At 47.1% G+C, this 25882-nt stretch overlaps 1 protein-coding gene across 2 annotated transcripts in view; it reads left to right on the top strand.

The window, feature by feature from the left end:
- LOC119178740 (uncharacterized) overlaps positions 1-25882 on the top strand; it is a 167758-nt gene that overhangs the window by 91813 nt on the left and 50063 nt on the right. For both annotated transcript variants that reach the window (XM_075875198.1, XM_037429973.2), the window contains exon 4: positions 6348-6563. In XM_075875198.1, coding sequence (XP_075731313.1) covers positions 6348-6563 — 216 coding nt within the window. The remainder of the gene's footprint in view (positions 1-6347; positions 6564-25882) is intronic.

The following is a 25882-nucleotide window of genomic DNA, read 5'->3' as shown; positions in this document are numbered from 1 at the left end:
GCTGTGACATTGTACTTCAGTGGCTCCCTTCAAATGCCGGCATCGCGGCGAACGAGGCTGCTGACGAAGTTGCCGAACGAGCACACTCTGCCGAGACCCCGCTAACGGACTACGTGAGCTCCTTCGACTCCTCTCAGCGCGCAGCAATCTTCGCCAGGCGTTAGCGCACGAGCATTTTGACGCACGGGTGGCCGCAAGACGCCTCCGTCCTCTCATGCCAGCGACTGCTTTCGCCCGACGCGAACGAGGGCTCTTTATAGCCCCGAGGACCGGCTCTGTGTGGCCAGTGGAACGCATCGTCGGTGCGGTGCAATCTCACCGAACTGCACTAATTGCGACGTGGTGAAAACATGGTCTCACCTCTTGTGTAGGACTCCCGTTACGGTGATGTGCGCCAATGGCTCGTCAATCAATACTGTCTCGTTGGACTGTCACGTGTGACCATGCAAAACATGCTACATCTCTCCGGCTACGAAGACCACCACCACTCTACGCTTGCGGCCTTACCTGATCAACTTTCTTGAGGGCACCAACTTGACCGAGCGACTTTTTTAAGGTCCTCGCCACAGTTAACCGTGTGCTCCTCCCATCGAATGAGTTTTCTCTTTTAAATGCGAAAAATTTCTTAGCGAACTTCGGCGAGTTTGACCGTATCTATCTATCTATCTATCTATCTATCTATCTATCTATCTATCTATCTATCTATCTATCTATCTATCTATCTATCTATCTATCTATCTATCTATCTATCTATCTATCTATCTATCTATCTATCTATCTATCTATCTATCTATCTATCTATCTATCTATCTATCTATCTATCTATCTATCTATCTATCTATCTATCTATCTATCTATCTATCTATCTATCTGTCTGTCTGTCTGTCTGTCTGTCTGTCTGTCTGTCTGTCTGTCTGTCTGTCTGTCTGTCTGTCTGGCTGTCTGTCTGTCTGTTTGTCTATCTATCTATCTATCTATCTATCTATCTATCTATCTATCTATCTATCTATCTATCTATCTATCTATCTATCTATCTATCTATCTATCTATCTATCTATCTATCTATCTATCTATCTATCTATCTATCTATCTATCTATCTATCTATCTATCTATCTAGCCGCCAACAAATTTTAGCTCTCCTGGCCATTTGGATAGTAAGATCTATACCAAAATTGGTATGCCATAACATAACAGTATGACAAGCATAAGTGATTTGTCATAACGTAAAAATCCTGACATGCATGCCATGAATGTCATAATTTACATGTCATGGTCTTTCTGGTCCTGATGTGGTTGCGTTCAAATGATACATCGTAAGACTGGTATATTATGACATGACTGCATGGCAAACCTAAGTGACAGGCTCTCACGTGGAAATCATGACAGGCATGTCATGTAAGAACACGACTACATGCCACTTTCATTATGCGCTCACGGTCGTTTCGCTAGCTTCACATATACTAAATTAGGTATTACGTGACTTGAATAGATAACGAAGGTATATGACTGGTGGAAACATCATAATCCTGACATGCGTGTCATGTAGGAACATGACTACATGCCGCGCTCACGACGCGCTCGCGGTCGTTTCGCTGGCTTCACATACACCAAATTTCGTGTTACGTGACGTGAACGGAGGACGAAGGTATGCGACTAGTTCAAAATGACAATATGACATGCGTGTCATATAACAACATGACTACATGCCATTCTCATGATGCATTCGCGGCCGTTTCACTAGCTTCATATATACCAATTTCGGTATCCAGTGACGAGAACATACGATGAAGACAAATGACAGGTCCAAACATGATAAACATGACATGCGTGTCATATGAAACATGACTACATGCGACTCTCATAGTGCGCTCGCGGCTTATTCACTAGCCTCACATATACCAAAGCTGGTATTACGTGACGTGAATTAACGGCGAGCACAAATGCCAGGCGCAAACACAATAATCGTGACATGGAAGTCATGTACAGCACGATTGACGTCCGCCTCGTAAGGTTATGTTGATTTTTATGAGAAAATTCTACTTTCCTCATTCGTGTGTTACATATCGTCCATTCCTACTATACGTGGGATGTAACTATTTTTTTCTCCTCCTTGATGCAACTCCCCCCCCCCCTTTTTTTTAGTTTTTACCTCACTTTCTTCTCCCTCACTGTCCTTTCAGTCCTTGTTCCCCCGTGAGTAATCGGTTTAGATGTTCTCACACGAGAGACAGTTATCATGCACTCCTAACTCTACTTTCGTACCTTTCCACCTTTTTTTCTGTAGGATACCCCCCCCCCCCCCCCTCATCTGGTGGCACTGCTCCTCCGTCCACTCGCAACAAACTTCTCTCTCGCTTCACCGTCCTCACCACGCTGATGCTTGTCACTTGTTGGCAAAATTGCTTTAGGCAGGCTTGATGTCGGGAAAACAATCTCGCTAGTACGACTTATTAAGCGTTTTCAAACAGCGAATGAACAGGCAGTCGTCGGACGATGCAAATAGCGCAATGAGTGGGCCGTGCAATGTTCCAACCCATTACAACATGTTCATTACAAAATATTCTGCTTGTTCCCCTATTACCCGTGACGCATACCCACTTCAGCCATAATTCCTCATCGTTGTCAGCCACTGCATGAATATTTCGCACCAAAGTCCTTACAAGTGTTTAGCGAATACCACGCTGCTCAGACGAACCACAAAAAATGCATAGCAATTGCTGGCGTACTACCGAAAAAAATATTATGAATACCCAAGCAGGTATCAAGGAAGTGTCCTTGCAATAGTTACTCAATGAGTGTTTTGACAGGCTCACAAAGGCCACTCTTCAAGCTTTCGCTGTGACAGTGCTGCGCCTTCCACGCAGGCCTGGTGTTTTGGACCTTCTCGATTGGGCTGGAGCTAAAACAAACTCATAAATGCACTTGAAAACATTCGTTCTTGGTGTTAGTGGGCCCTCGCGAGCTTGTTCGTTCGACAACGCTTCCGCCCGAAGCAGACGATCTGCGCACAGGAGCAGCGGCTACTGCAACGCGGTTCAGAGCCGAGTCCACAAAATGACATCACACGCGAGAGGGCGCCACTGCAAGATATCAAGGCCAATTACAATCGATCGTCTTTCACTCTTCATTGGTTGTCCCTCTCCCCCTCTATGAGAAAGCCCTGCTCGCAAACCATATTGTGAACAAGACTTTTGTAAGGGGAGTCTAAACGTCAACTAAACTCTGTCTTTTTAAGGTGGAAGCTCTTTAGGGTAGACCTATGTGATCATATCTGCCGTTGACCCTCGATTACGACGACGCTGATGATGATGAATAAGAAGTGCGTTCTAGACCGCGCATTCTCTTTCTGCCATGATGGTACAACAGATGCAAGGTAGCCACTACGTGTCTTGACGACGACGATGACTTTGATGGCATAAAGAACAAGCGTGTTCCAAACACACATTCTCTTTCTGCTATTTCGGCACAGTGCAGACAAGGTACCCTTATGTGCCACGACGATGATGATCACGCTGTTGATGATGGAGATGATGATGATGATGACCATGGACAACGACTGGCTTGTGCGGAATATTACGTCTCGATATACTGTACAATGCATTTCGTATGACTGGAAGCAACCAACGACTATAAAGGGAATTTGCAGAAACCTCGTCTTTGCCAACTTCAGTCTATATGTTATACTATAAAGCAGTATTAATGAAGGCAATACGAAATAGGCAACTCAACAAAACATACTAATATGACCAATAAATATTGTATTTAACTGTCCACCACTTTCTCGCTCAGTTACATGTGTAAGTGGTCAATGTCACGGGTGATTTACGATAATATTTGACAATCACATTGCTCCGCCCACTCAACATCGTTAGTGGCTAAGGTACTCGGCTGCTGACCCGATGGTCGTGGGATCGAATCCTGGCTGCGGTGGCTACATTTCCGATGGAGGCGGTAATGTTGCAGGCCCGTGTGCTCAGATTTGGGTGCGCGTTAAAGAACCCCAGGTGGTCAAAAGTTATGGAGCCCTCCACTACGGCGTCTCTCACAATCATATGGTGGTTTTGAGTCGTTAAACCCCAGATATCAATGAACCAGCATCATCAAATTTGTGAAGACGCCACGATTTTTTATATGCAATGCAGCTCTTTGAAGAGCCTGTGTAACGCTGTTCCTTGATGCGAATGCGCCGCGCGCCGCAAGTGTTGACGCGGTGCCAATCATGTCACGCCGCTACAGCATATCGACATCTCTCTCCCCTCGCAGTGCGTGCTGACGTCACTCTCTCCTTCGCCTGCCGCGCGCTCGCTTCGGTAGCCGCTGCTGCCGCCTCGTCCGTTCTCTCGCAACACCTGCCACAAATGCCAGTTGCTACAACGCTGACTCGTCCGTTCACGCTCAATGAAGCTGCCGCGTGCCTATTGTACGCGTTCAAATATGCCCGTCGGTGTAACCTACACGACCTACGCAAGCCATCGCTTCAAACAAATCTTCCAGCGAACAAGGCAGCAGCCGCGTGAGCGCCGTTCATTCTTAGCTGCCCCCCGTGCCCAACGCTGCTGCTTCACATCTCATCAAGGTTGTCTTCGTGTATATGGTTCAAGTTTTTAGATGCGGAGCATCTTATACTCGCGCCTTGTAGTGCGCCGTCCGCGTCGTCCACGCCGTCCACACCGCTTCTCGAACATTCGACAGCTGACGCGCGCGCATGCGCTGTCGCGCCGTCGCCCACTCTTCCACCATCTGTGAATCCCTTCCTCCTCTACACACCGCGCGCGCTTCACTCCTCCACCATCTGTGCACCCTTCCTCCTCTACACACCGCGTTCGACATCTACAATTCTCCTGATTCTCCAGTGGACGCGCATGTGGCGTCGCGCTTCGAGAACATTCAACAGCTGACAGTGCATGCGCCGTCGTGCTGTATATATACTCAAGGTCGGCGCTCGCTCGCTCAGTTGCCGCTCGTCGGTTGGTTTGTACGGCGCGTCGACGTCCAAGGTCACGGTGAAATGAATTCCAACGAATCCACAAACACATTGATCGACGTCCCTTCGACCAGCGCCGCCCTTTCGCATACGTGTGTACGTGTTCACTCATTTAACACCCCCTCCTACAACCACGTTAACCAATTTAGCCATCGACCCAAGTAAGTCGCAATTTAACACCCCATTTCACAACCACGTTAACCAATTTAGCCATCGACCCAGGTAAGTCGCACTTTAACACCCCGTTAACCAATTATATGGTCCGCATCTTCCTCAGTGTTCCCCCGAGGGAAGCTGCGGGCATTTTCTTTTTCTTTAGATTCTTAAAACAATGGCGGTGGGTGCGTCACTGGCATGTTTCTTGCGGGACTGTGGCGCTCGACCACGCTGTAAGATTGTGTCTTACACCGTACGTTCGGTGCATTCTGTGACTAGCTTTGCAGTTTTCAAGCCGCAAAAGTCTGAGAACTCTTCGTTCAGTATAAGTTTTAGCGTATACTCTATGCAGCTAGCTAAATAGAACAAAACAGTCGAAGTCGCCTGCTTTACGAAAAATGCTTCGCATTTAGATACATGTGTATATTTGATGCGGAGTTTTGCTGTTGCCTAGCGAACTATAGTTGCCCTGATACTGTCAAGGAATTTTTCCGCATACAAATAAAAAACGCCAGACCTGCGCGGCAGACGCAGCACACACTCATAGGATAACTGCTGCACGACGCACACTTGCTAGATACCCACTCGGACATTAGCAATAAAAAATTTTGTGTATTATGCTGCCAGTCGCTATACTATTTTTCGTCATTCTATTCGGAAGCATGGTATTCGCTGAACACTTGCAAGGAATTTCAGGCCAATTGTTCATGCAGTGGCTGATGAGAATCAAGAATTGTAACTGAAGTGGATATGCGCCACAGTAATAGGTGAATAAGAACAAACTTTTGTAATGGGTTGGAGCATTGACAACCCACTCGTTATGCCGTTCGCATTGTGCGATGACTGGTTGTTATTTTGCCGCTCTAAAACGCTTTATAAATCGTATTAACGCGATAGCTATCCCGCCATCAAGCTCGCCTACGGCTAGTTTAACAACATGTCCCAAGCACGGGTGTGTTTTAGGGGTGGAGTACTGGGCAGGCACCCAGCGGACGAGGTTTGGAGCCCCAGTGTTTCATTGGTACCGGATTTCATTTCTAATTTCGTGCTTTGTCGTTACAGACACTAGTGGCGGTGGACAACTATGGCAGCGCTTGACCCGAGTTTTCATCTCATAAGAGCTTTCGCTGTAATACTTACAAACGTCCGAAACAAGAGACGAATATAGAATAGTAGCAAAAGTTACGTTATCCTTCGTGATCGCAGATGGCAGCGCTGGAGGCTCGTGTGGGGGCGGAACTGAGCGACCAGCTGCAGGACCTGCAAAAAGCACAGCTCGCTGCAGATGGTCGCCAAAGGCTTCTGGATGAGGTGGAGCCTTGGTCTCCTACACAGCACTGCCCTTTGCAGGAGCTGCCGCTGCTGAGGAGCTCCAGGGACGCACCATTTCGCTGGACGTTGTCAGGGTACCAAAGACTGAAGGTGAAGTGATCTAAACCGTCGTTGGTGCCCGTTACGTTTAGTTCAATCGTGAAAAGCATCTATTTTCCTATTCATACTTTGGAAGTGCACAATGCTTTGCTAGTCATAACTGATGATTGAAATGAGAATAACTAGTGTTCCAGTCGTCAAGATGAGTCATAATGTTTCCATATTGTCTAGTAGCATCATTTTTGCATGCTAGAAAACGCTTAAAAAGGTCGCTTAGCTGCCCTTGCGCAGCACTAGTAGCCATATCGCGCCATGATTTTTAGGCAGTTAATACCAGTAATACTCCACCTTCTACCCACTCCCTCTGTTTTCTTGAGCAGAGCTCTCTCAGCTGCGTAGCGGTTGTTGCTATAGAAGGGAGCACAAGGTTGGGTGCGTGGTGTCTGTCTTGTCTTGTCGTGGCTAGTGCTACTTGTAAAGAATAGAGAAGAGCACCTTTCAATACATTGAAACAACTCGACTTTATGTACAGGAACGTATGTATATATTTACAAGACTCTTCACCGTTGGAACCGTCACATGTTGCCTCGGCAGAACCGATAGTGCAGATAGCGTTTGCTGTGACCAGAACGCCCGCGAGGAGTCGGGAGCCAGGTTAGAACCCCTGGGTTTGCTCCTCCCAATTCTCCTCACGGCCAACCAAAACAATTCACTTCGTTCATTGGGCAGACTGAAACACATGTCGCCGTCCTCCCCTCTCGCTCTCTTATTGAAGCACTCGACCTCTCGGTCCGAGAGAGAGAGACGAAAAGACCGGCCTCCATACAATGTTCCGCGAACTGCGTGAACGCACACGATGGTGGCGCCGTTTTGGCTGCGGGCCCATATCATTACTGCGAGATGACTACGCTGTCTAGCGTGACAGTCATCTCGCGGACTCTAATCTAGACAGATGGGTGTTGATACACCGGATGTCCTCACGTCGCCCACCAGCATTCCGCTGGCCGGAGACCAATTAGCTGGTTGTTAAAAGCGGCGACCAACCCCGGTCTTCTTACCAGAACGGGCGTCCTTACGCCGGGATTATCGTCTCTCGAGAATCAACTCTTTGGGAAGTGCATTCTTTTGCGACAAAAAAGACGGACTCCCTATGCCTGCGACGCCAGACCTTACATTACCATTCTAGGTATCGCTACAAATATAGGAAGAGCAATCGTTCCACTGTATAGAGGTGGGATAGCTACGACTTAAGCAATACACGCAGATGTACAGGTTTAGATTCATAAAACTTCTTGAACCAGCTTCCTTCTTATTTCTCGCGCACGAAGCTTTGTGTTGCAGTCTGTTTCAGTGAATATAAAACTCCCCACACGATTATTAACGATATTGATGGTATGCGACTGGTCATGCAACAAGCACAAAGAGCGGTGCATCAATGATACTATCAGTCACTCCTTGGGGGGGGGGGGGGGGGCTAGGGTCATGTTTATCGCTCATTTGAAAAATTGCGAATGACAGCTTGACTCGTCAAGAAAGTTATGGCAAAGTGGCCTTTTTTTAACAAGTATACACAGCCTCAGATATTAAAACTTATTGAAAAAGTTCATTTTCTCTATCACCTTCATCAGCCTTACTACGCCCACTGCAGGGAAAATGCCTTTCCGATGTCCCGTCAGTTAACTTGATCCTGTGCTTGCTGCTGCTACTCAATCGCCCACAAAGCTCATGTGCCCAAATAACTTTCTCTATCCCTTCCACCCACTCGCCTTTTTTTGAAATAAAGTCCTTGATCCTTACTAAACAGCGGTTATCTTGTCTTCGCAATCGTGCCAATCCATGCCAAATTATTCTTCTTGATTTGGACTATGATGTACTTAACAACCGTCTGTTCCCCGATAGCCACGACTCTTTTCTTGTCCCTTAGAGTTAAACTTATCAATTTCTTTTTCATTGCTCGCTGCGTTGTCCTCAACTTAAGTTGAACCTTCTTTGTTTTCCTTCAAGTTCCTGCTCCGTAGGTAAGCACCTGTAAGATGCTGTTGTTATATATACCTTACTAATGATAAATAGTGGCAATCTACTATTCCTGATTTCAGAGTGCTTGCCGAATGTGCTATGCCCCATTTTTATTCTTCTAGTTACTTCAATCTTGTGGTTCGGCTCCGCGTTTACTACCTGTCTTAAGTAGACCTACCCTTTTACAACTTCAAGAGAATTGCTACGTATCTCAAAGCACTGTTATCTTCCGAGGTTGCTGTAAATTAGATTTATCTTCTGCATAATAATTTTAAGACCTACTTTTGTACTCTCCTTGTCTAATTCAGTAATCATAAATTGCAATTAGTCCCCTCTGTTACTCATCAATGCAATGTCATCGGCGAAGTGCAGGTTACTAAAGTAATTTCTATGAGCTCGTATCTTTGACTCTTGCCATTCTAGGTCTCTCAAAACCTCCTGTAAGCACGCGGTGAATAGTATTGGGGAGACCATATGAGCTTGACTTACACTCTTGTTTATTTCTTTTTTGCCACCCCCTTTATGAAGTACTATGGTGGTGGTTGATCTGATGTTGACTTCTTCCTGGATATGTATATATGCTTTGTCCAAGCCTTCATTCCGCTGTGTCTGCATGAATGAAATTATCTCTACTAAATAAAATGCCTTCTCATGATCTTTGAAGGCTATGTATAGGGGTTGGGTGCATTTGAGCATTCCTCTACACCTTATTCGTAGTATAAATCCTGTAGATTGTTGAGCAGCCTGTACGAAATCCTGCTTGATGCTTCGGTTTCGTGAAATCTAGCGTTGTCTTAATTCTGATTTTGTTAGCGATTGCCTTTGTAAACAGCTTCTATGTGATGGGGGCGAGCTGATAGGCCGGTAGTTATTCAAGTCCTAGTCATCCCCTTTTTATGAATTCTTATTCGTAGCTACAGGTGAATTGACTGACTAGGAAGTTAAAACCTTGAAAACAGACGAGGTGTTTCGGCGCGATACTCTGTTACGTTAACATGAGGCGTTATTAGTTGGAAGGAAAGTGGTGTCACAAAAACTGCGCAGTAGTAATAAATAATAAACTAGAAAAGCCGACAAAAACATTAATATTCTGCACAGATGGCACTCATATTTCAATAAACCGAGTATATTTCACGTATTTTTGAACTGTTGGAGACATTTTCAGTTGACTGTCACTGCCTGGTGGCCCCACACGTGCATCAGTCATGACGTTACATTTTCATACACGCGTGCAGTGTGTACGTCTTTTGGTAGCTAAGCTCTGTAGGTTAGAGCCATATCCGCCATTTCTTCTTCGATGACGAGGACGCTGATGCCGATGAAAAACAAGCGCGTTCCAGACCGCACATTCTCTTTTTGCATCACGGCACAGTACATGCCCATGGTAGCACTCTGTACCCCCTGTAGCACTCTGAGAGGCGGTTCCGAAAACACAATGCGGTTTATTCAGGCCTCTCCACCCTCACTAAAACTACCCCTTTTTTCTCCTCAGCACACTATCCACGACCAGTTCACGTCCCAAGTGCGTCGTGCCAGAATAAGAAGAAAAGTATGCCATAGATGCCCCCTCCCCTCTGTGCACACAAGTGGCCATGGGCACTTTTTACCAAAAATATCAGACGGACGTTGCCAGAGGAGGGGCTGGCTTGATACTTTCGATGCTGAGTGTGTCATGGTGCACAATACGCAGGATTGTAAAATGATATTCAGAACGCTTGATGACTGGGAAAGAACCATAATAGCAAAGCTGAAAAAGAACGGCGAGGCACATCAACAAAAAAAAACATGTGAAGATGTCTGTATGTTTGCCGCCAGAAGAACATTGTTTATAGTGTGCACTGAAGTAGGGGAGAGGCGCAAGTTTTGCGTGAAGACCCACTGACGCTGCGTGAAAGAAGATGAATCCGAAACGCTATGCGTATTACCAGGGCTGATGGAGTCACCAGGCAAACAGATTGTGCAGCCATTAAACATTTCAGCTACAGAGCAGGCAAGTTCTGACGGAAGTGTTGAACGAAGGCTGAGAAGCACGATGCGGAGGTGTGATACCCAGTTTACGGTGGGAGGCTGCGAGGCGAGTCCTGCTTTTAGATGACAATGGAGTTTCTCTACAATGCCATTTGATGCCGGATGATACGCAGTTGGTGAATGTGCTTATATACCAGTAGAGATGTGACATAGGTAAAAAGCGCTGATTCGAACTGTCTGCATCGCTCATCAGTCACTATTGATGATACGCCGGACCGGCTTTTCTAGGTACCAAGAAAAGTACGAGCGATTGTTTCAGCGAGGTGATGTGAGGCATGGGAGCTACATCAGGCCACCTAGTGTACCTGTCCATACACGTAACCAATTACGTATATCCCCAGCATGAAGGTAAGAGTGTCCAATTTATTGGTGTCGAAACGTCATCGGGGAAACGAAATTTTCCCCATGAAGGCTTGATGTGCCGTTGTACCTTGATACGCTGACACGCTGTGCAAGTGCGAAGTCAGCCACGAATGTTAGCGCGTATGCGTGGGCAGGCATAGCGTTCAATGGCTAGTTGTAGCATAGCTCTTACGCCTGGATACGCATAAAGTGGAAGGTGTCAAAAACAGCATGACGCAGATGTGTAGGAACATAAATACGAGTGCAGTTGTGCGATACATAGCACGAGATAGTAATAATGTCGTCATAGGGAAAGTTACTTGCTCCAGTCAGAGAGATGTACAAGATCGGAGTCATGAAAGCATAACGTCTATTGTTTGTGCCTCCATGGTTGAAGACAATGAATGGTCGGTGGTGCCTGTCGTGGCATTATAATACGGTAATATGAATGAGAGCGTACGATGCAGTGCTAAAGCTGCCTCGTAAAGCTCTTTTAGATATGTCTGTGGTGAACTCGGCAATGAAAGCAAAGTGTCGAAGTTAGGATTGCGCGTGGGACTGCATGAACGTAAAACCGTAGCAAGTGGCTTGTTGTCAGTAAGACTGGCAAATGGACACCCTTCAAGAAAGTACCTGAAACGTTTCACCACAAGGAGTTGCCGCCCAGAACTAGTCACAGCATTCAGTGTCGTGTAACTTCCACGAAAAGAAGAACATTGAAGCACATGCACTATCAATCCATTGATGAAAAGCGGCTCCAAACATTTCTGAAAAAGCGTCCACCATGAGGCTAGGAGGAGCAGTGGTGACGGGTAGTGCAGAAGGGTTACTTAGGCTAGTACGGTCTAAACAGGGGCAAAACCTTGATCTACGACCATGTCACAGAAACGTTTGGCTGACTCGTCTTTCAAAGTCAATTTGCGAAGTTAAGAATAGTGCTTCCAGAGGCTGGAGCATTTTACAGCATGTAGGGAGGACGCGAAAATAAAATTTGGCGAGTCAGAGAAAGCGTAGCAGGCTATGTGTGGGCGTGGGAGGTGGGTAGCTCATAGGATCTCGGACCTTGTCAGGTAGATAAGTGATGCCATCTTTAGTGATCTCACGTACGATGAATGCTATCTCCGAGACAATGACGACATGGTCGTATTCACGTATTCGATTCAAAATCTCACGTAGATGTACCTTGTGAGAATATGCGTCCTGGCTGGAAAGGAAGAGTAGCGTCTAGAAAGGCGAAATAAAATGACAAGCCTCCTGTGAATTATTCTCTAAAACGCTGAAATGTCTTAACTGCGTTTCTCAAACCGAAAGCGATTCATAAATACTCATAAAGCCTAAATTGAGTGTTTCATTGTAGTTTTTTTGAATGTCAGAAGGCTCGTCGAGGATCTGTTGTTAAGCTTTCGTGAGACCAGTATTCGAGTATTCTGTTGTGCTGGTTAAAAACACAGTACACGTTTCAATATTGGGTATATGTATCAATCTGGAACAGTGACTGCACGGAGAGCCCGATAATCACTAGAACTACGCCAGTCCCTCTTTTTTTGGTAACCATGTGTAGCGCCGATGACCACAAACTTGATAACGGACGAATGATCTGCAGTTGTAACGTATGCTCGAATTTGTTGCAAACAAATAAAATTTTATCAGAGTCAAGTCGGTGAGAGCGGCAGTGAACAGGTAGGCAGGTGGTACCTATGCTGTGGATCACAGTGTGGTTGGGAAATTATATTGTTGCGAATGTATTTACTACTTTAGAGTAGAAAAGTACTCCAGCAGTCAAGATGGCAGCCGTTGTGTATTTTCGAACAGCCCAAAAACGTCGTCGTCTTCTTCTTCGCCCCGCCCGCATAGCTGCATAGCCGCGAACCCGCAACATCGACCTCCGGCGGCGAAAAGCGCCGACCCGGCGCTTGTTAGCAGGTGTTGGACGAGATGTACGGCTTGAGGCGAGCGACGTGGACGATGTCGGAAGATGTGGAAGGTATCGAAGGGTTTAGAGGTGCTATTTCATAGGTAACATCAGTTACCTGCCGTAGCACACGATAAGGTCCGGAATACTTGGGTAGAAGCTTTTCAGCCAGACCAACATGTCGCGACGGAGTCCACAGAAGAACGAGGTCACCTGGACTAAAGTGGATGTCCCGATGGTGGCTGTCATAGCTACGTTTCTGACGGAGCTGCGAGTCCGAAAGGCGCTGGTGGGCAATCTGACGGGCTTTCTCCGCGGTGCTAATAGTGCGGCGAGCATATGCTGTGGACAGGTCGGCAGGGTTGGGTACAAGCGTGTCGAACGGCAATGTCGGGTCTCTTCCATACAAAAGGTAAAAGGGAGAATATCCAGCAGTGTCGTGGCGTGAGCTATTGTAAGCGAAAGTGACAAAGGGTAGCGCAATGTCCCAGTCACGATGATCCGTCGACACGTACATGGCGAGCATGTCAGTGAGTGTGCGATTCAGACGTTCTGTGAGGCCGTTTGTTTGAGGATGGTAGGCCGTCGTAAGCTTGTGCTTGGTTGCACAAGAACGAAGTAGATCGTCAATTACCTTAGATAAAAAGTAGCGACCGCGATCGGTGACCAGTTGACGAGGAGCACCATGATGTAAGATGACGTCTTGAATCAAAAAGTCGGCGACATCTGTAGCGCAGCTGCTTGGAAGAGGTCTCGTAATTGCGAAACGGGTCGAGTAATCTATGGCGACGGCGACCCACCTGTTACCGTCGGTAGAAAGAGGGAAAGGGCCCAGCAGGTCGAGGCCGACACGATAGAAAGGCTCGGCAGGTACGTCGATCGGTTGAAGGAGGCCGGCGGGGTGTACCGCTGGCCTTTTGCGGCGTTGGCACGACTCACAAGACCTAACATAACGTTGTACAGAACGGTAGAGGCCGGGCCAGAAAAAGCGTCGGCGGACACGGTCGTACGTTCTGGCAACACCAAGGTGGCCAGCCGTTGGTACATCATGTAGTTGCTGAAGTACGGTCGAGTGCAAATGAGTGGGTATTATGAGTGGGTATTGAAGACTGCATTATAATCTCCGGAAACTCGTTGAATTGTGCTGTATATGGTGACGTAGGCGTTTTCACGAACGTGGAGTTTAGGACCATAGCAAATGACAGAAGTTTATTGACAGATAAGCAGGTTTAGCTATCTACCAAGCGACAGCGGTTCATGTTCACGAGCACATAACGATGTCTTAAGAAATCGGTGCCTAAGAATGCATAGCCATCACCTGCCATCTGAAATAAACATTTTATTTTCTCCTTGAGACCGAGATCATGGGTCAGAAGCTTCCATCCGTAAGTTGCAATGAAAGAAAAACTGATAGCCTGTAAATGAACTGACTTCTCGCGGAGACGCTAGTGAGTTTCGGAAACTGCAATTATCCTGAATTATTCAGTGTCCACCAGGAAGTGAAGACCTGTGGTTCTGTCGGTGATGTGGAAGAGGCGGTTTGATGATTGGCCCTGATTGCCTGCCGCACTTATTGGCTATCGGTCTGAGAGTTTTCCATTCGCCATAGAATGTTGCACATCTGCGAGCTGCAGCACGAAAACACCGGTGATATTAGCATGTGTTCTGCATAGAAAAGCATTCTTTGGGCAGGTGAAGGGGCTGTTGCTGAGCAAGCAACGTGAAAGCTAGTTGGTGTAGACAAAGCTGGCAATTTAAGGCGCGAATGCTCAGTTATTGCAGCTGCAAGTTGACGAAGTAAGCCGCGTGATGTTTTACCGTTTCCAGTAACGAATCTTCATCAGAAATTGGAGAGTTGTGGACAACGTTTATGACTGTCAGAGCAACGTCCATATTGTCAACGGCCATTTCTTCCAGCTGCGACAGAGTCTTATCCTTAGCTGGGACAAAAACTATTCGAATGGTATGTGGAAGACACTGTAGAAATAACTCACGTAGTATGGATGTCTCCGAGCAGTTCGGGTGGTCCCCAAGCAGGTGCTGCCGGTTGTGTAGAAACTGTGTTGCACGGTGGTTCCCAAGCTCTTAGTTGGTGTTGATTGCGCCGATGCTCAGGCAAAATGGGCCGGTGAAGAAGAGCATATTTGAGTGTGGTATATAGAGTTTCACCTGGCGGGCCCACGAGGATGTGTATTTCAGCCATTGCCCGAGGCGGTGACGCTTCAATAAGTAGCTCTTGTTTGCGAACTTCGGACGTGAAATGATAAATGCGGAATTTGTTCCTGAACGTTATGGCATTAATACCTCCAACACTACCCGTAGAGGATACATGGCCGGGTGCAGTGGCAGCGGCACCAGGGCTAAGGCCGCCAAGATTCTCACGCTGCTCCATGGAAGGTCACGTTTGTACTTCAGGACACCAGTAAATGTAGCACTCCGAGACGCGGTTTCGAAAACATAGCACGGTTTATTCATGCATCTCCGCCATCATTCCAACTACCTCTTGTTTCTCCTCAGCACACCAGCCTGTGCCAGTTGATGTCCCAAGTGTGTTGTGCCAGAAGAAGAAAAGTATGCGACAGACTATAGGCCCTGTCAATTATGATCACGGGCAATGACTAGCTTCTGCTGTATATGACGTCTGGGTATGAGCTACGATGCACTTAGTTTGAAGGAAAACAATCAACAACCACCCTTGAAATGGTCTCAGACCTCATCTTTGCCATCTTCAGGCTAGATCTGGTACCACAAAGCAGAAACATTGAGGCAGAACGAAATTCGAAACTCAACACAACTTGATGTTATTGAGCAACAAACATTGTATTTAACTGTACACCGCTTTGTCACCCAGTTACACGCGTGAGTGGTCAACGTCACAGGAGATTGAACGTAATACTGAACGATCGCACTGCTTCGCCCTCTCATCATTATTCACTTTGTCGATATGACGTGAGTTTTTTTGCGCTCCTCTACCTTTTCTCGATCTTTCCTTTCATCACACTCCCTCCCTCAAAAGCACTGGTGCTTTACCCTAGCAGGAAGCATTGTTCGTTGCCGATGTGGTTCGTAGTGAATCTGGGAGCCATAGTAGGTGGCGAGCGGGTTGCGAGACGTGGTGGAAGGCTAGAATTGTCGGATGCTTATTTCAGGTGAGTTGTAACGCCATAAAACGTCATCTATTCTAGCTCATAACAAGGCCGCTAGACGTGGCAGCAATTGAAAGGCATCATAAATTTATTAATTCCCTCTTGCGCCTGCGCGAAATAAAGGTTGTGTCTATTGATTTCAGCACCAAATAGGTGGTGGAATTTGGGTAAAAATCTTGGCGGGAAAAGTTTTCTTCAGCATCCATTTAGTCACAACGATCGTGGAAGGGAAAGGAGATTGCGTATTTTGTCACTGCTTGCTCGATGACATCCAAGGCACGTGATTCACAGCGATCTATGCAGTTTTTATTCATTTCCCTATGAGGGAGAAGTGTGAAGTTGGAGTGCACTTAGCTTGTAGCTGAAAGTTCCAGCCATTAACTCACTGTCATGCTACAGCAAGAAGACCCGCCAGCCTTGCTACGTGTTCAGGTGACAGTTAGACATTCGCGAAAGACAGCTGCTAATCACCGCCATCACTTACAGTTGGCTTCGTGTGCTCGTGGATGTCTGACAGGAGCGCTACAGAGTACTCATCAGGTAATTAATATATTCCGAATAGAAGCTACAGCACCCGCAGCAGCATGTTGAAAATGGATTGGCATCAGGTATGACATTAGTGAAAGCAAGGGATCAGGAGGAACATTCACATTGATCGTGGCCAGGTCACTCAGTGCAGATTCTCACAAAGGCTTGGACACGCGTTGCTACAGCTTGTGTGCAATAGGTGCCACGACACTTACCATGACGTGATTTATCCAGAGCTTGGAAATGTCGAATACAGGGGCGCCACCCCCCTCCCCCATCCTCTTCGATGGCGCAAATCATGGCGCGCTATCGCACTTGTCTACCTAGTGAAATATTTTCGGGCATATATGTATATATGCCTTAGGAAAAATCACTCGGATTACGATAGAAAAGAAGTATACAATAAAGACTTTCGTTGGCTTGTCGCTGTATATATTCACTAATGTTTCGTCTAGTGAACTAGATTCTGACAAAATCTGGTCAAGTAGACAAAACGTTAGTGAAAATATGCAGTGGGAAACCAACCAAAGTTTTATTATACAATATATATATATATATATATATATATATATATATATATATATATATATATATATATATATATATATATATATATATCATTTCTATCGATTAGGAAAATCATTGAAAAACGGGTGCAATACGAAAAACACGTGGAACAATTAACCAAATATCTACCTCACAAAATTGCACCTAAGGGCCTCCGCCTAGCCTGCAACCCCTCAATTTCTACACTAAGTGAAGCAGAAAGGGGGAAGTGGGAAAATATTACTAGAAGCGTCCTTGCAACTGACTCGGGTCATTGCGGACCATAGGGAGCGTAAGGCCACCGAATACAGTGTTACGGAGGCCACGCAGAAATTGGTATCTAATCTCGGAGAGCATGAGGCAAGAGAACTGGAAAGATATGAACTAAAAAAGAGAGGCGAGATTTCAGTAGTAAAAGGTAGAAAATTCAATTGGGACTGCAGAAGCTCCACTTCTCTGCAACTGAAAAAGAGAAATGAGGCCGTACAAGAACGCCAGGGACCACCCACACCACAACCTAACTTTGAGAAGAAAAATGGGAACTCAAAACTACAGTGCAATCCTAATCAAAACACCCTTATTTTCGAATATGACGCTGACACTCCCGTGCCACGTGATAGCCAAGAGCAGCCAAAAACATATGAGAAAAATGTCCTCAATCTGTCCAACACAACGCTCACACCCGCTCAGCTTCAACTTTTGTCGAGAGGCTTAACCTTTTGTCCATCATCCGGCAGATTCAATGAATTTGAACTGTACCATGACCTCGATAACTGTGCGCGTAATCTCCGCCTCCCTGAATACTTTCATGATCGCAAGGACTGTACGGACGAGAATAGATTGATTGGTGGTGACAAATCATGGTGCCCAGGTGAGCAGAGGGACAAAACCCTCGATATGTATATATCAGCAGTTCAAAAAGGTATCATCAGAGCGTATGAAAAAAATTGGCCATCTCGAAACAACACATCAAAGTCAGAACGAAGGGCACTCGATGAACTACGAAAAAACACTGAAATTACCATCAAACCGGCTGATAAAGGGGGCTGCATAGTAATTCTAAACACGTCGGACTACTTAAAAGAAGGGGAACGACAACTACCAGACACAAAATTCTACAAAGAACTTCCAATGGACCCGACTCCCGAATTTGAAATGGAGATAAAAGTAACCCAAAATAATCTCCGCCGGGACAAGAAAATTAACGGCAAAATGTTAAAAGCAATGTTACCGGCGCATTCTGTTCCCGGTCGATTCTATTTGCTCCCCAAAATACACAAGGCAGGCTATCCGGGACGTCCGATAGTATCCAGTAACAGCACATCAACAGAAAATATATCAAAATTCATCAATTCTTTAATAAAAAACATCCCCCCAAATTTTCCCTATTACCTAAAGGACACAAATCACTTCATCTGCGAAACTTCAAGTCTCGACATCCCAGGCGGTAGTTTTCTGGTGACCATGGACGTCTGCTCACTGTACACCAACATACCCCACCATGACGGAATAGCGGCTATGGTTTCTGAATATGTAACATCTGACTCATCAACGAGTGTAAGTGGCGAGGTACTGTTTACACTTCTTGAACTTGTAGTAAATTATAACCATTTCGAGTTCAATGGCAAGCATTTCCTTCAGGTCAGTGGCACTGCAATGGGCACGAAAATGGCCCCAAACTTCGCGAGCATCTTTATGGCTTCACTTGAAATACCATTCAATGAGTGACGCACCTTGAAACCTTTCTACTACAAAATATACTTAGACGATATTTTTATGATATGGAACCACGATGAGGGAAGTGTTTTCCGCTTCATAGAGGATTTTAACAAGTGCCACCCGTCAATTAAATTCACGCAGAAAATTTCCAAACCTAGCATTAACTTCTTGGACGTCACTGTCACGGTCGAAAATGACCGCTTGTCAACAAACCCTTACAAAAAACCTACAGACCGTCAAATGTACCTTCATTTCAACAGCAGCCACCCAAAGCATTGCAAAACGGGTATTCCATATTCTCAGGCCTACTGGTACCGAAGAATATGCACCAAAATGCGGGAATCAGACAGACACGCAGAACACCTAAAGCATTTCTTATTGAAACAAAATTATCTGGAAGACATTATTGACGATGCTATACTACGTGCTCGCAACGTGAACAGGAATGATATAATTAAGGGACCAAACAAAGTATCTAAAACGACTTCCCAAACGAACCTTGTACTAGAGTCCTTCAATGCTTGAAGGACTCTGCTTGTACTAACTTACTCCTCATCAGCGCCACGAATCAACAACATACTTTCCCGCCATTTCAACATAGTCAGGCAAAGCAAACGACTAACTTCTATTTTCGCGAAGCCACCTCACGTGGTGTACCGCAGGGATAAAAATCTGAAGGACATTCTTGTCAGAGCAAAACAAACACCACCAAAATTCAATCAGGGTGCCATTCCTTTGGAAAATCTCGATGGAAGGTATGCCCACAGATGGTCACAACACGTGAATCCTTAGCGAACTTCTCGGATTTCAAATTCTGCATAACTGAAAGCCTTAATTGTGACTCCAGTAACGTAATATACATGCTACATTGCAACATCTGCGGACAAGAATATATCGGCCAAACAGACACGCCATTTCGGCTGCGGTTCAATAATCACCGGTGTTACGCCACTTCACTGCCGAAGCTACCTTTATCTAGACATCTGTGCGTGCCAAACCACAGTTTTGAAAATATCAGTGTAACTCTTTTGCAGTCCGGTTTCTCAAACAGACGCGAGCGCGAACAGTGTGAGGCATATTTTATTTTCAAATTTAGAACATTTGTAGCCGGCATAAACAAGGACCGCGGAAGACTCTCCTGCCTCCGAGAAGTAAGCCAGGAGGAAATCGGTGACAAAGATTGATAGCTGGATACCATGCTTGTTTTTTCTGACTGACTGGTACGTGTACACTGTCCTTTTTTGTTTTGTTTCCTCTTTCTTTTCTTTCCTTTTTTCCACATGCACATACAAAGTGGTTCTGTTCACCTACCACTTGATGACCATTGAAGGGAAATGGACAAAGATGAAAGAGAGTTGACTGACCCATTAAGGGGAAACCCTTTCCTTACCCACGCCATCACGGACCACTCCCGCCACCGCGGCGACAATCTTGGGTGGCCCGGCACACGCCGAGAACTCACCAGCACGGGATAGAAACCAGATGTGGACGTACAGGGACATTTGGTTTTGTTCTCAGTGTTGACAGTGGTTCTTCCTCTTTTTTACTTTCTTTTTCGTTTTTTTCTTTTTTTCCTTTTATCGTTTTCGTGTTTTTTTCTCTTTTTTTCTTTTTTTACTTTCTTTCTTTTTTTAGTTCTCTCCCGCTATCGCAAACATCTTCCAAGGCGAGAGGGACACGGCAGCAACGAAGTTTGGAAGTTCATGTTAGTATAACTCATCCCCTGATGAAGGGAGGACCCCTTCCGAAACTGTTGGGAAATAAATATATTTATCCTTGTTGACAACGCTCCCGTTGTGCCTGCCATATCCCATATTTTCAAGAAGACTAACTGGCCCACGGCCCATTGAACTATTTCTCCCACTATATATATATACATATATATATATATATATATATATATATATATATATATATATATATATATATATATATATATATATATATATATTGTCTTTACTAAACGTTTTCAGCTGGTGGACCAGCCTTCGTCAGAGTAATGGCTGGTCCACCAGCTGAAAACGTTTACTGAAGACGCTTCCGTGAAAGTTTTGTGGTCTCTTTTTTGCATACAATACGTCGGGTCCAGCGTGAATGACGTTCAAAGAATCTTACAAGGTACAAAATAACGCCGCAGTTTGCTATCATGCACAATGTCAGTGTTTCTACCTAAGGTTAGCACGGAGCGGTTGATCTCATAGTTCACTGTTGAGACCTTGCGTAGAATCTTGTAAGGTCCTTCTATGACGGAACTCAGTTTGGCGTTGTTGGGATGCTGTGGGGTTTCGTAAAGGACAAAGTCACCGACTTGAAACTCAATCGGAAGAAATTTTCTATCATAAATGACTTTGTTCTTATTGTGCTGGGCGATAGAATCGGTAACTGCAGTTTTTCGCGCTTGTTCGACAGTTTCTTCTCGTTGTTCCAGTACAGTAGAATAAGATGGAATTTCATACATCAGGAAGGAAGGTGCGTAGCCGGTCACTTCGTGGGGTGTTCTGTTGTATTCGTCAATTACCTCCGGAAACAGCTTAGTCCAAGACTTCTGTGGTTCGTCATTGATATTACATTTAAGTCTCGTTACGATAGTCTGGTTTGTCCGCTCGTTCATGCCGTTGCATTGTGGATGATGAGATGAGGTGAATAGATGGTGTATACGATTATGTTTTAAAAACTGCTTGAATTTTCCTGCAGTAAATCCTTTTCCACAATCTGAAAGGAGCTTCCGTGGTTTTCTAGAAGAAAAAATTGTTTTTCAGCATGAAATGTAGGCGTTGCTGTTCTCACTTTTATGAGCAAACGCCCATACGTAGCGATTCGCATGATCAATAACCAAGTGTATAAACCTTTTTGACGAGCCGTATCCAGAAAATCCTCCCATGCTGTCTATTGCAAAGAGATCGACGGGCTCTTCAGCTGGATGCAGTGATTAAAGTGTCTCAAACTTTTTTGTTTTCGTTTTCTTGCATCTCTGGCCAGTATCACAATGCCGAATGTAAGTGGAAACATCAGTTACCATATGCGGTCAATAATATTGCGGAGACAGGAGTGATAGCGTCTTCTTCACTCCGACATGCCCGAAATGTTGATGTGCATTCTTCAGAATGGTTGGGCGTAGTTTATGGGGCACGTATATTTTCCGTAGTCCTTTTCTTTTGACGATGATGATGTTATTTTCCAATGAATGCGTTCCTTTTGGACGCTCATTGTTGCATCGCTGAAGGTCGTTGTGGTGGTGGTGGTGGTAAAAAACATTTATTTCAGAAAAAGTCTACTTGAGAGTGCCGACGTGGCCCATCGGCGTGCTAGAGTGGCCAGAACCTATTCCGGGACGCCAGTGGAGCTGGAAGCTGCCCGTGTGCGTTCCACCAAGGAGCGTTGCGCAGCCAAGGTAGAGCAGCCGAGCAGGTGCTCCTCCCAAGCCTCTCTAGTTGGGGTAGGAAAAGGGGATGGGAAAGGGACGGGATTAACTGGGCACAATGCTACGACGTGATATGTGGCGGCGAGGACATGACAAGTCGAAGCAGGTGCCATTGATTTCCGGCAAAAAGTGCCTGGCGACCACCGGACTGATAAAGGTGTTCGTCTGCAGGCGGCGCACCAGTCGTTCGTCCGCTTTCTCCAAACCGCGTGCGGGAGCCGGGTAGAGGCGGCGCGAAGCCCGGTAATAAGCCAAAATTTCGCGAAAGCGCGTCAGGTTGGTATTGCCAGATTTCGTCTCGGGAAATGGAGGGGCAACGGCCCAGACAGGAGAAGCGCGGGCTGTGGCATTTGCCACCACATTGCCGGGCAGGCCCGAGTGGCCTGGGGTCCTGACTATACGAATGGGATGAGGGTTAAAGCGCCAAGAGGCTGCCTGTAGTAGGCTAGCCGCCAGCGGGGCAATGGAACCCTGAAGGTACTGAGAACAGCCCGAGCGCGAGTCCGTCAGGATGGTGCGTGAGGCAGGGTGTGAGACGGCCAAAGCTATGACAACCTCTTCAGCGTGCGTTACTGTGTCTGCTCGAAAGGAGAGGCCATCAACGTAATCCCTCTTTAATGCCCTCTGTAATGCCCTCTGTAATCACGGCAGCCGTGAAGTGACCCGAGGGGGAGGGACCCGAGACGTCCACGTAGAAAAGACTAGGACGATCGCAGTGTCCCGTATGAAGGGCCAGAGCTCTGGTACCGGCTGCAGAGGGTCTTGGTCAGATATCAGATTAAGGCCAAGTCTGCGTAGAAGACGGCGCCCTGAAGGCGTCTGCGACAGTCGATTGATATGGCTAACGCGATGAGCTTCGCGCATCTCTGCAAAGATGTTGTGTACCCCCAGAGCCACGAATCGGCTGTTGGAAGTCGCAATAGGTAAGTCCAGAGCCCGTTTGTATACTGAACGAAGAAGGACGTCCAGCTGGTGCTCGTGTCGACGACGCAGGCGGAGGTAAGGCAAGGCGTAGAGGACGCGACTGGTCACAAACGTGTGGGCCAATCGGAGGGACTGAGACCCGCGGAGGCCGCCGCGCTTGGTAGACACTCGCCGGATCATGCGGCTCACCTGCTCACTGGTGCGTCAGAGGCCTGCTATTGTGCCCTTTGGATCCAACGACGATGTGAGGTGAAGGCCAGGAACCCGAAATATTTGCACTGACGGGACGGGCCCGGACGGAAGAAAAATTTGAGGTGGCGGTAGCGGAGAGACTGAAAGAAGAGCCGATTTAGCTGGAGAGCACTCCAGGCCGCATGAACCAGCGTAGGTGTCCACCAGAAGGGCAGCCTTTTGGAGGCGTTCTTCGATTTGCGCTAAGGAACCGGTGTTGGTCCAGATTGTGATATCGTCCGCATATAGTGCGTGTTGTATTCCCTCGACCTCGCTTAGAAGAGAGGGGAGGTTCATCATCGCCAGGTTAAATAGCAGAGGAGACAGGACTGCCCCTTAAGGTGTACCCCGCGTGCCTAATAAGTACGGGCCGTGTTCGGTAGAATTAAGGCGAATGAAGGCGGTGCAATGTGATAGAAAGTCGCGAATGTAGTTGAAAGTCTTCTGCCCACAGTTTGTGGTAGACAGGTTAGTGAGTATAGTGCTGTGTTTGACGTTGTCGAACGCCCCGTGGAGATCAAGAGTGAGCACGGCTTTATCGTTATGGCGCATAGTAGTCGGCTCTATGATATTGTGTTGAAGCTGGAGCAGCACGTCCTGCGCCGACAGATGCGGGCGAAAGCCAAAAATCGTGTCGGCAAAGGTTCTCCTGGCCTCCAAGTAGGCGGAAAGGCGTTCGCGAACCATGGTTCCCACGAGTTCGCCTGCGCAGGACGTAAGTGAAATGGGTCTCAGTGCCTCGATACTAACGGACTTTGCCGATTTGGGTATGAATGTCACGACCAATGTGGTCCATTCCGTTGGAAGCGGAGAGCCGTCCCATATCGAATTTATAATGTGGAGTAGCGAGAGGTGTGCTTGGTAGGGAAGATTTGCCAGGAGCGATACTGTGATTCCGTCGCGTCCAGGGGCCGTGCCCCGTGGCGTTTTCGTGAGTGCAAATCGTAAATCGGAAAGCGTGTATGGGGCGTCGAGGTCGTTGTTAGGGGTGCCGGAATACGCATATGCTGGGCCTGTGGGAACAATTGTGCGGCAGATGTAGCGGTCACAAAGTTCTCGCGCGAGTTGATCCGTAGTGCCCTGAAAGGCATGTAGAGCACGGCGGAGCTGGCGTTGCGTTTCTCCCCTGGTGGTGGAGGGATCAAGAAGGCTTCGAAAGAGTTGCCACGCACTTTTAGAGCTCATCTGGTTCGCAGCCTTCGAACAGGTGTCTGCCCAGTTAGCATCGGAAAGTTGTGCAGAGTATGCAGCCGCCTCTGCAGTGAGCGCCTCAATGCGAGCGCAAAGTGTCCGATTAAGTTTGTTGCGTTTCCAGCGCCTTATGAGCCCGCGGCGAGCGTGCCAAAGATGTAGGAGGTGTGGATCGATTGCAGGAGTCAAATTAGAGGTTGCAGGGGTGCGAGTGTTGGCTTGTTTCATATGGAGGGCGTATGATGCCCACGCTGCATATTCGGTCGAGGAGAGGATGGCGGGGAATGGTTGCATTCTGAACTGAGTCCAATCGGTGAGACGGGCTTGGCCCCAGTGTTGGCGCATTTTCTGCCGCGGTGTGAACGAAATGCGGAGTAAAAAGTGGTCACTGCCTAGGGTTTCGCCTAAATTTTTTCATGTGGCATCACCGATGTGACGGGTGAGGGAGAGGTCGGGGCATGTGTCTCGCGTGACCGAGTTGCCAGAACGTGTGGGTCGTACCGGATCGGTAAAAAGCGTGAGGCTCAGCGAAGAAATGAGCTCCCTGATCTCTCTGCTCCGGGCCTTCTCGTAGTGGTAACCCCAGTAAGGGCTGGGTTATTAAAGTCCCCGACAATCACCAGTGGTTGTAGGGCCGCTATACGCAGCGCCTGATGGAAGAGATGCGCAAACGAAGCCCTCGCAAGGCGAGGGGGACAGTACTCGTTTAAGATATGTATTGATGGTTAACCCCTCCGCTGAGACCACACTGATATCATGCAGTGGTCGTAAGGGAGATCCAGACCGAGGTCAATCTGTATGGCCATGTAAGCTTTATGCACGAGGAGGCATGTGGTGGTGCCGCCTACATAGGAGCAGTATCCAGAAAGGGATGGAGCAGGGCCAGATTCTTGGAGCGCCAAGACGGCCGGCTGAGGGCCAAGTGAGCTGAGGAAAAGGGAAAGATGTGAATGCTTTCGCCTGTTCCCGAAGCCTCCAGGTTTCCACTGTATGATCTCGAATTTAGACGCAATGTTTGAACGGGACGTACGATTGGTAGCCATCGTGACTGTCTTAGGTTTTATATTTAGTCCTCCATGTCCCTCTCGAAATTCTCGGAGGCAGGGAGGGGCACGGAGGCCGGATTGTCCAACGGCGGGGTGGTGGTAGCCACCTTATGACGACGCCGTGGAGCTGCACCCTCACTGCTCACCGAGCAGGAGCGGGAACGCGATGCCTTGGGTTGAAACTGGGTGATTGCCCAGGCTTGAATAGCCTGGGTAACCTCTACTACTATGCGTTGGACAGAGAAGCTGGTGAGGAGGTGATTACTCGAAGCTTCGACGCGCGTAAGACGTTCCTCTATGCGCGGGGTGCGCTCCTCGCT

Source organism: Rhipicephalus microplus, chromosome 1, assembly GCF_043290135.1.
Source record: "Rhipicephalus microplus isolate Deutch F79 chromosome 1, USDA_Rmic, whole genome shotgun sequence".
Classification (NCBI taxonomy): Eukaryota; Metazoa; Arthropoda; class Arachnida; order Ixodida; family Ixodidae; genus Rhipicephalus; species Rhipicephalus microplus.
This window is presented reverse-complemented; position numbering and strand designations above follow the sequence as displayed.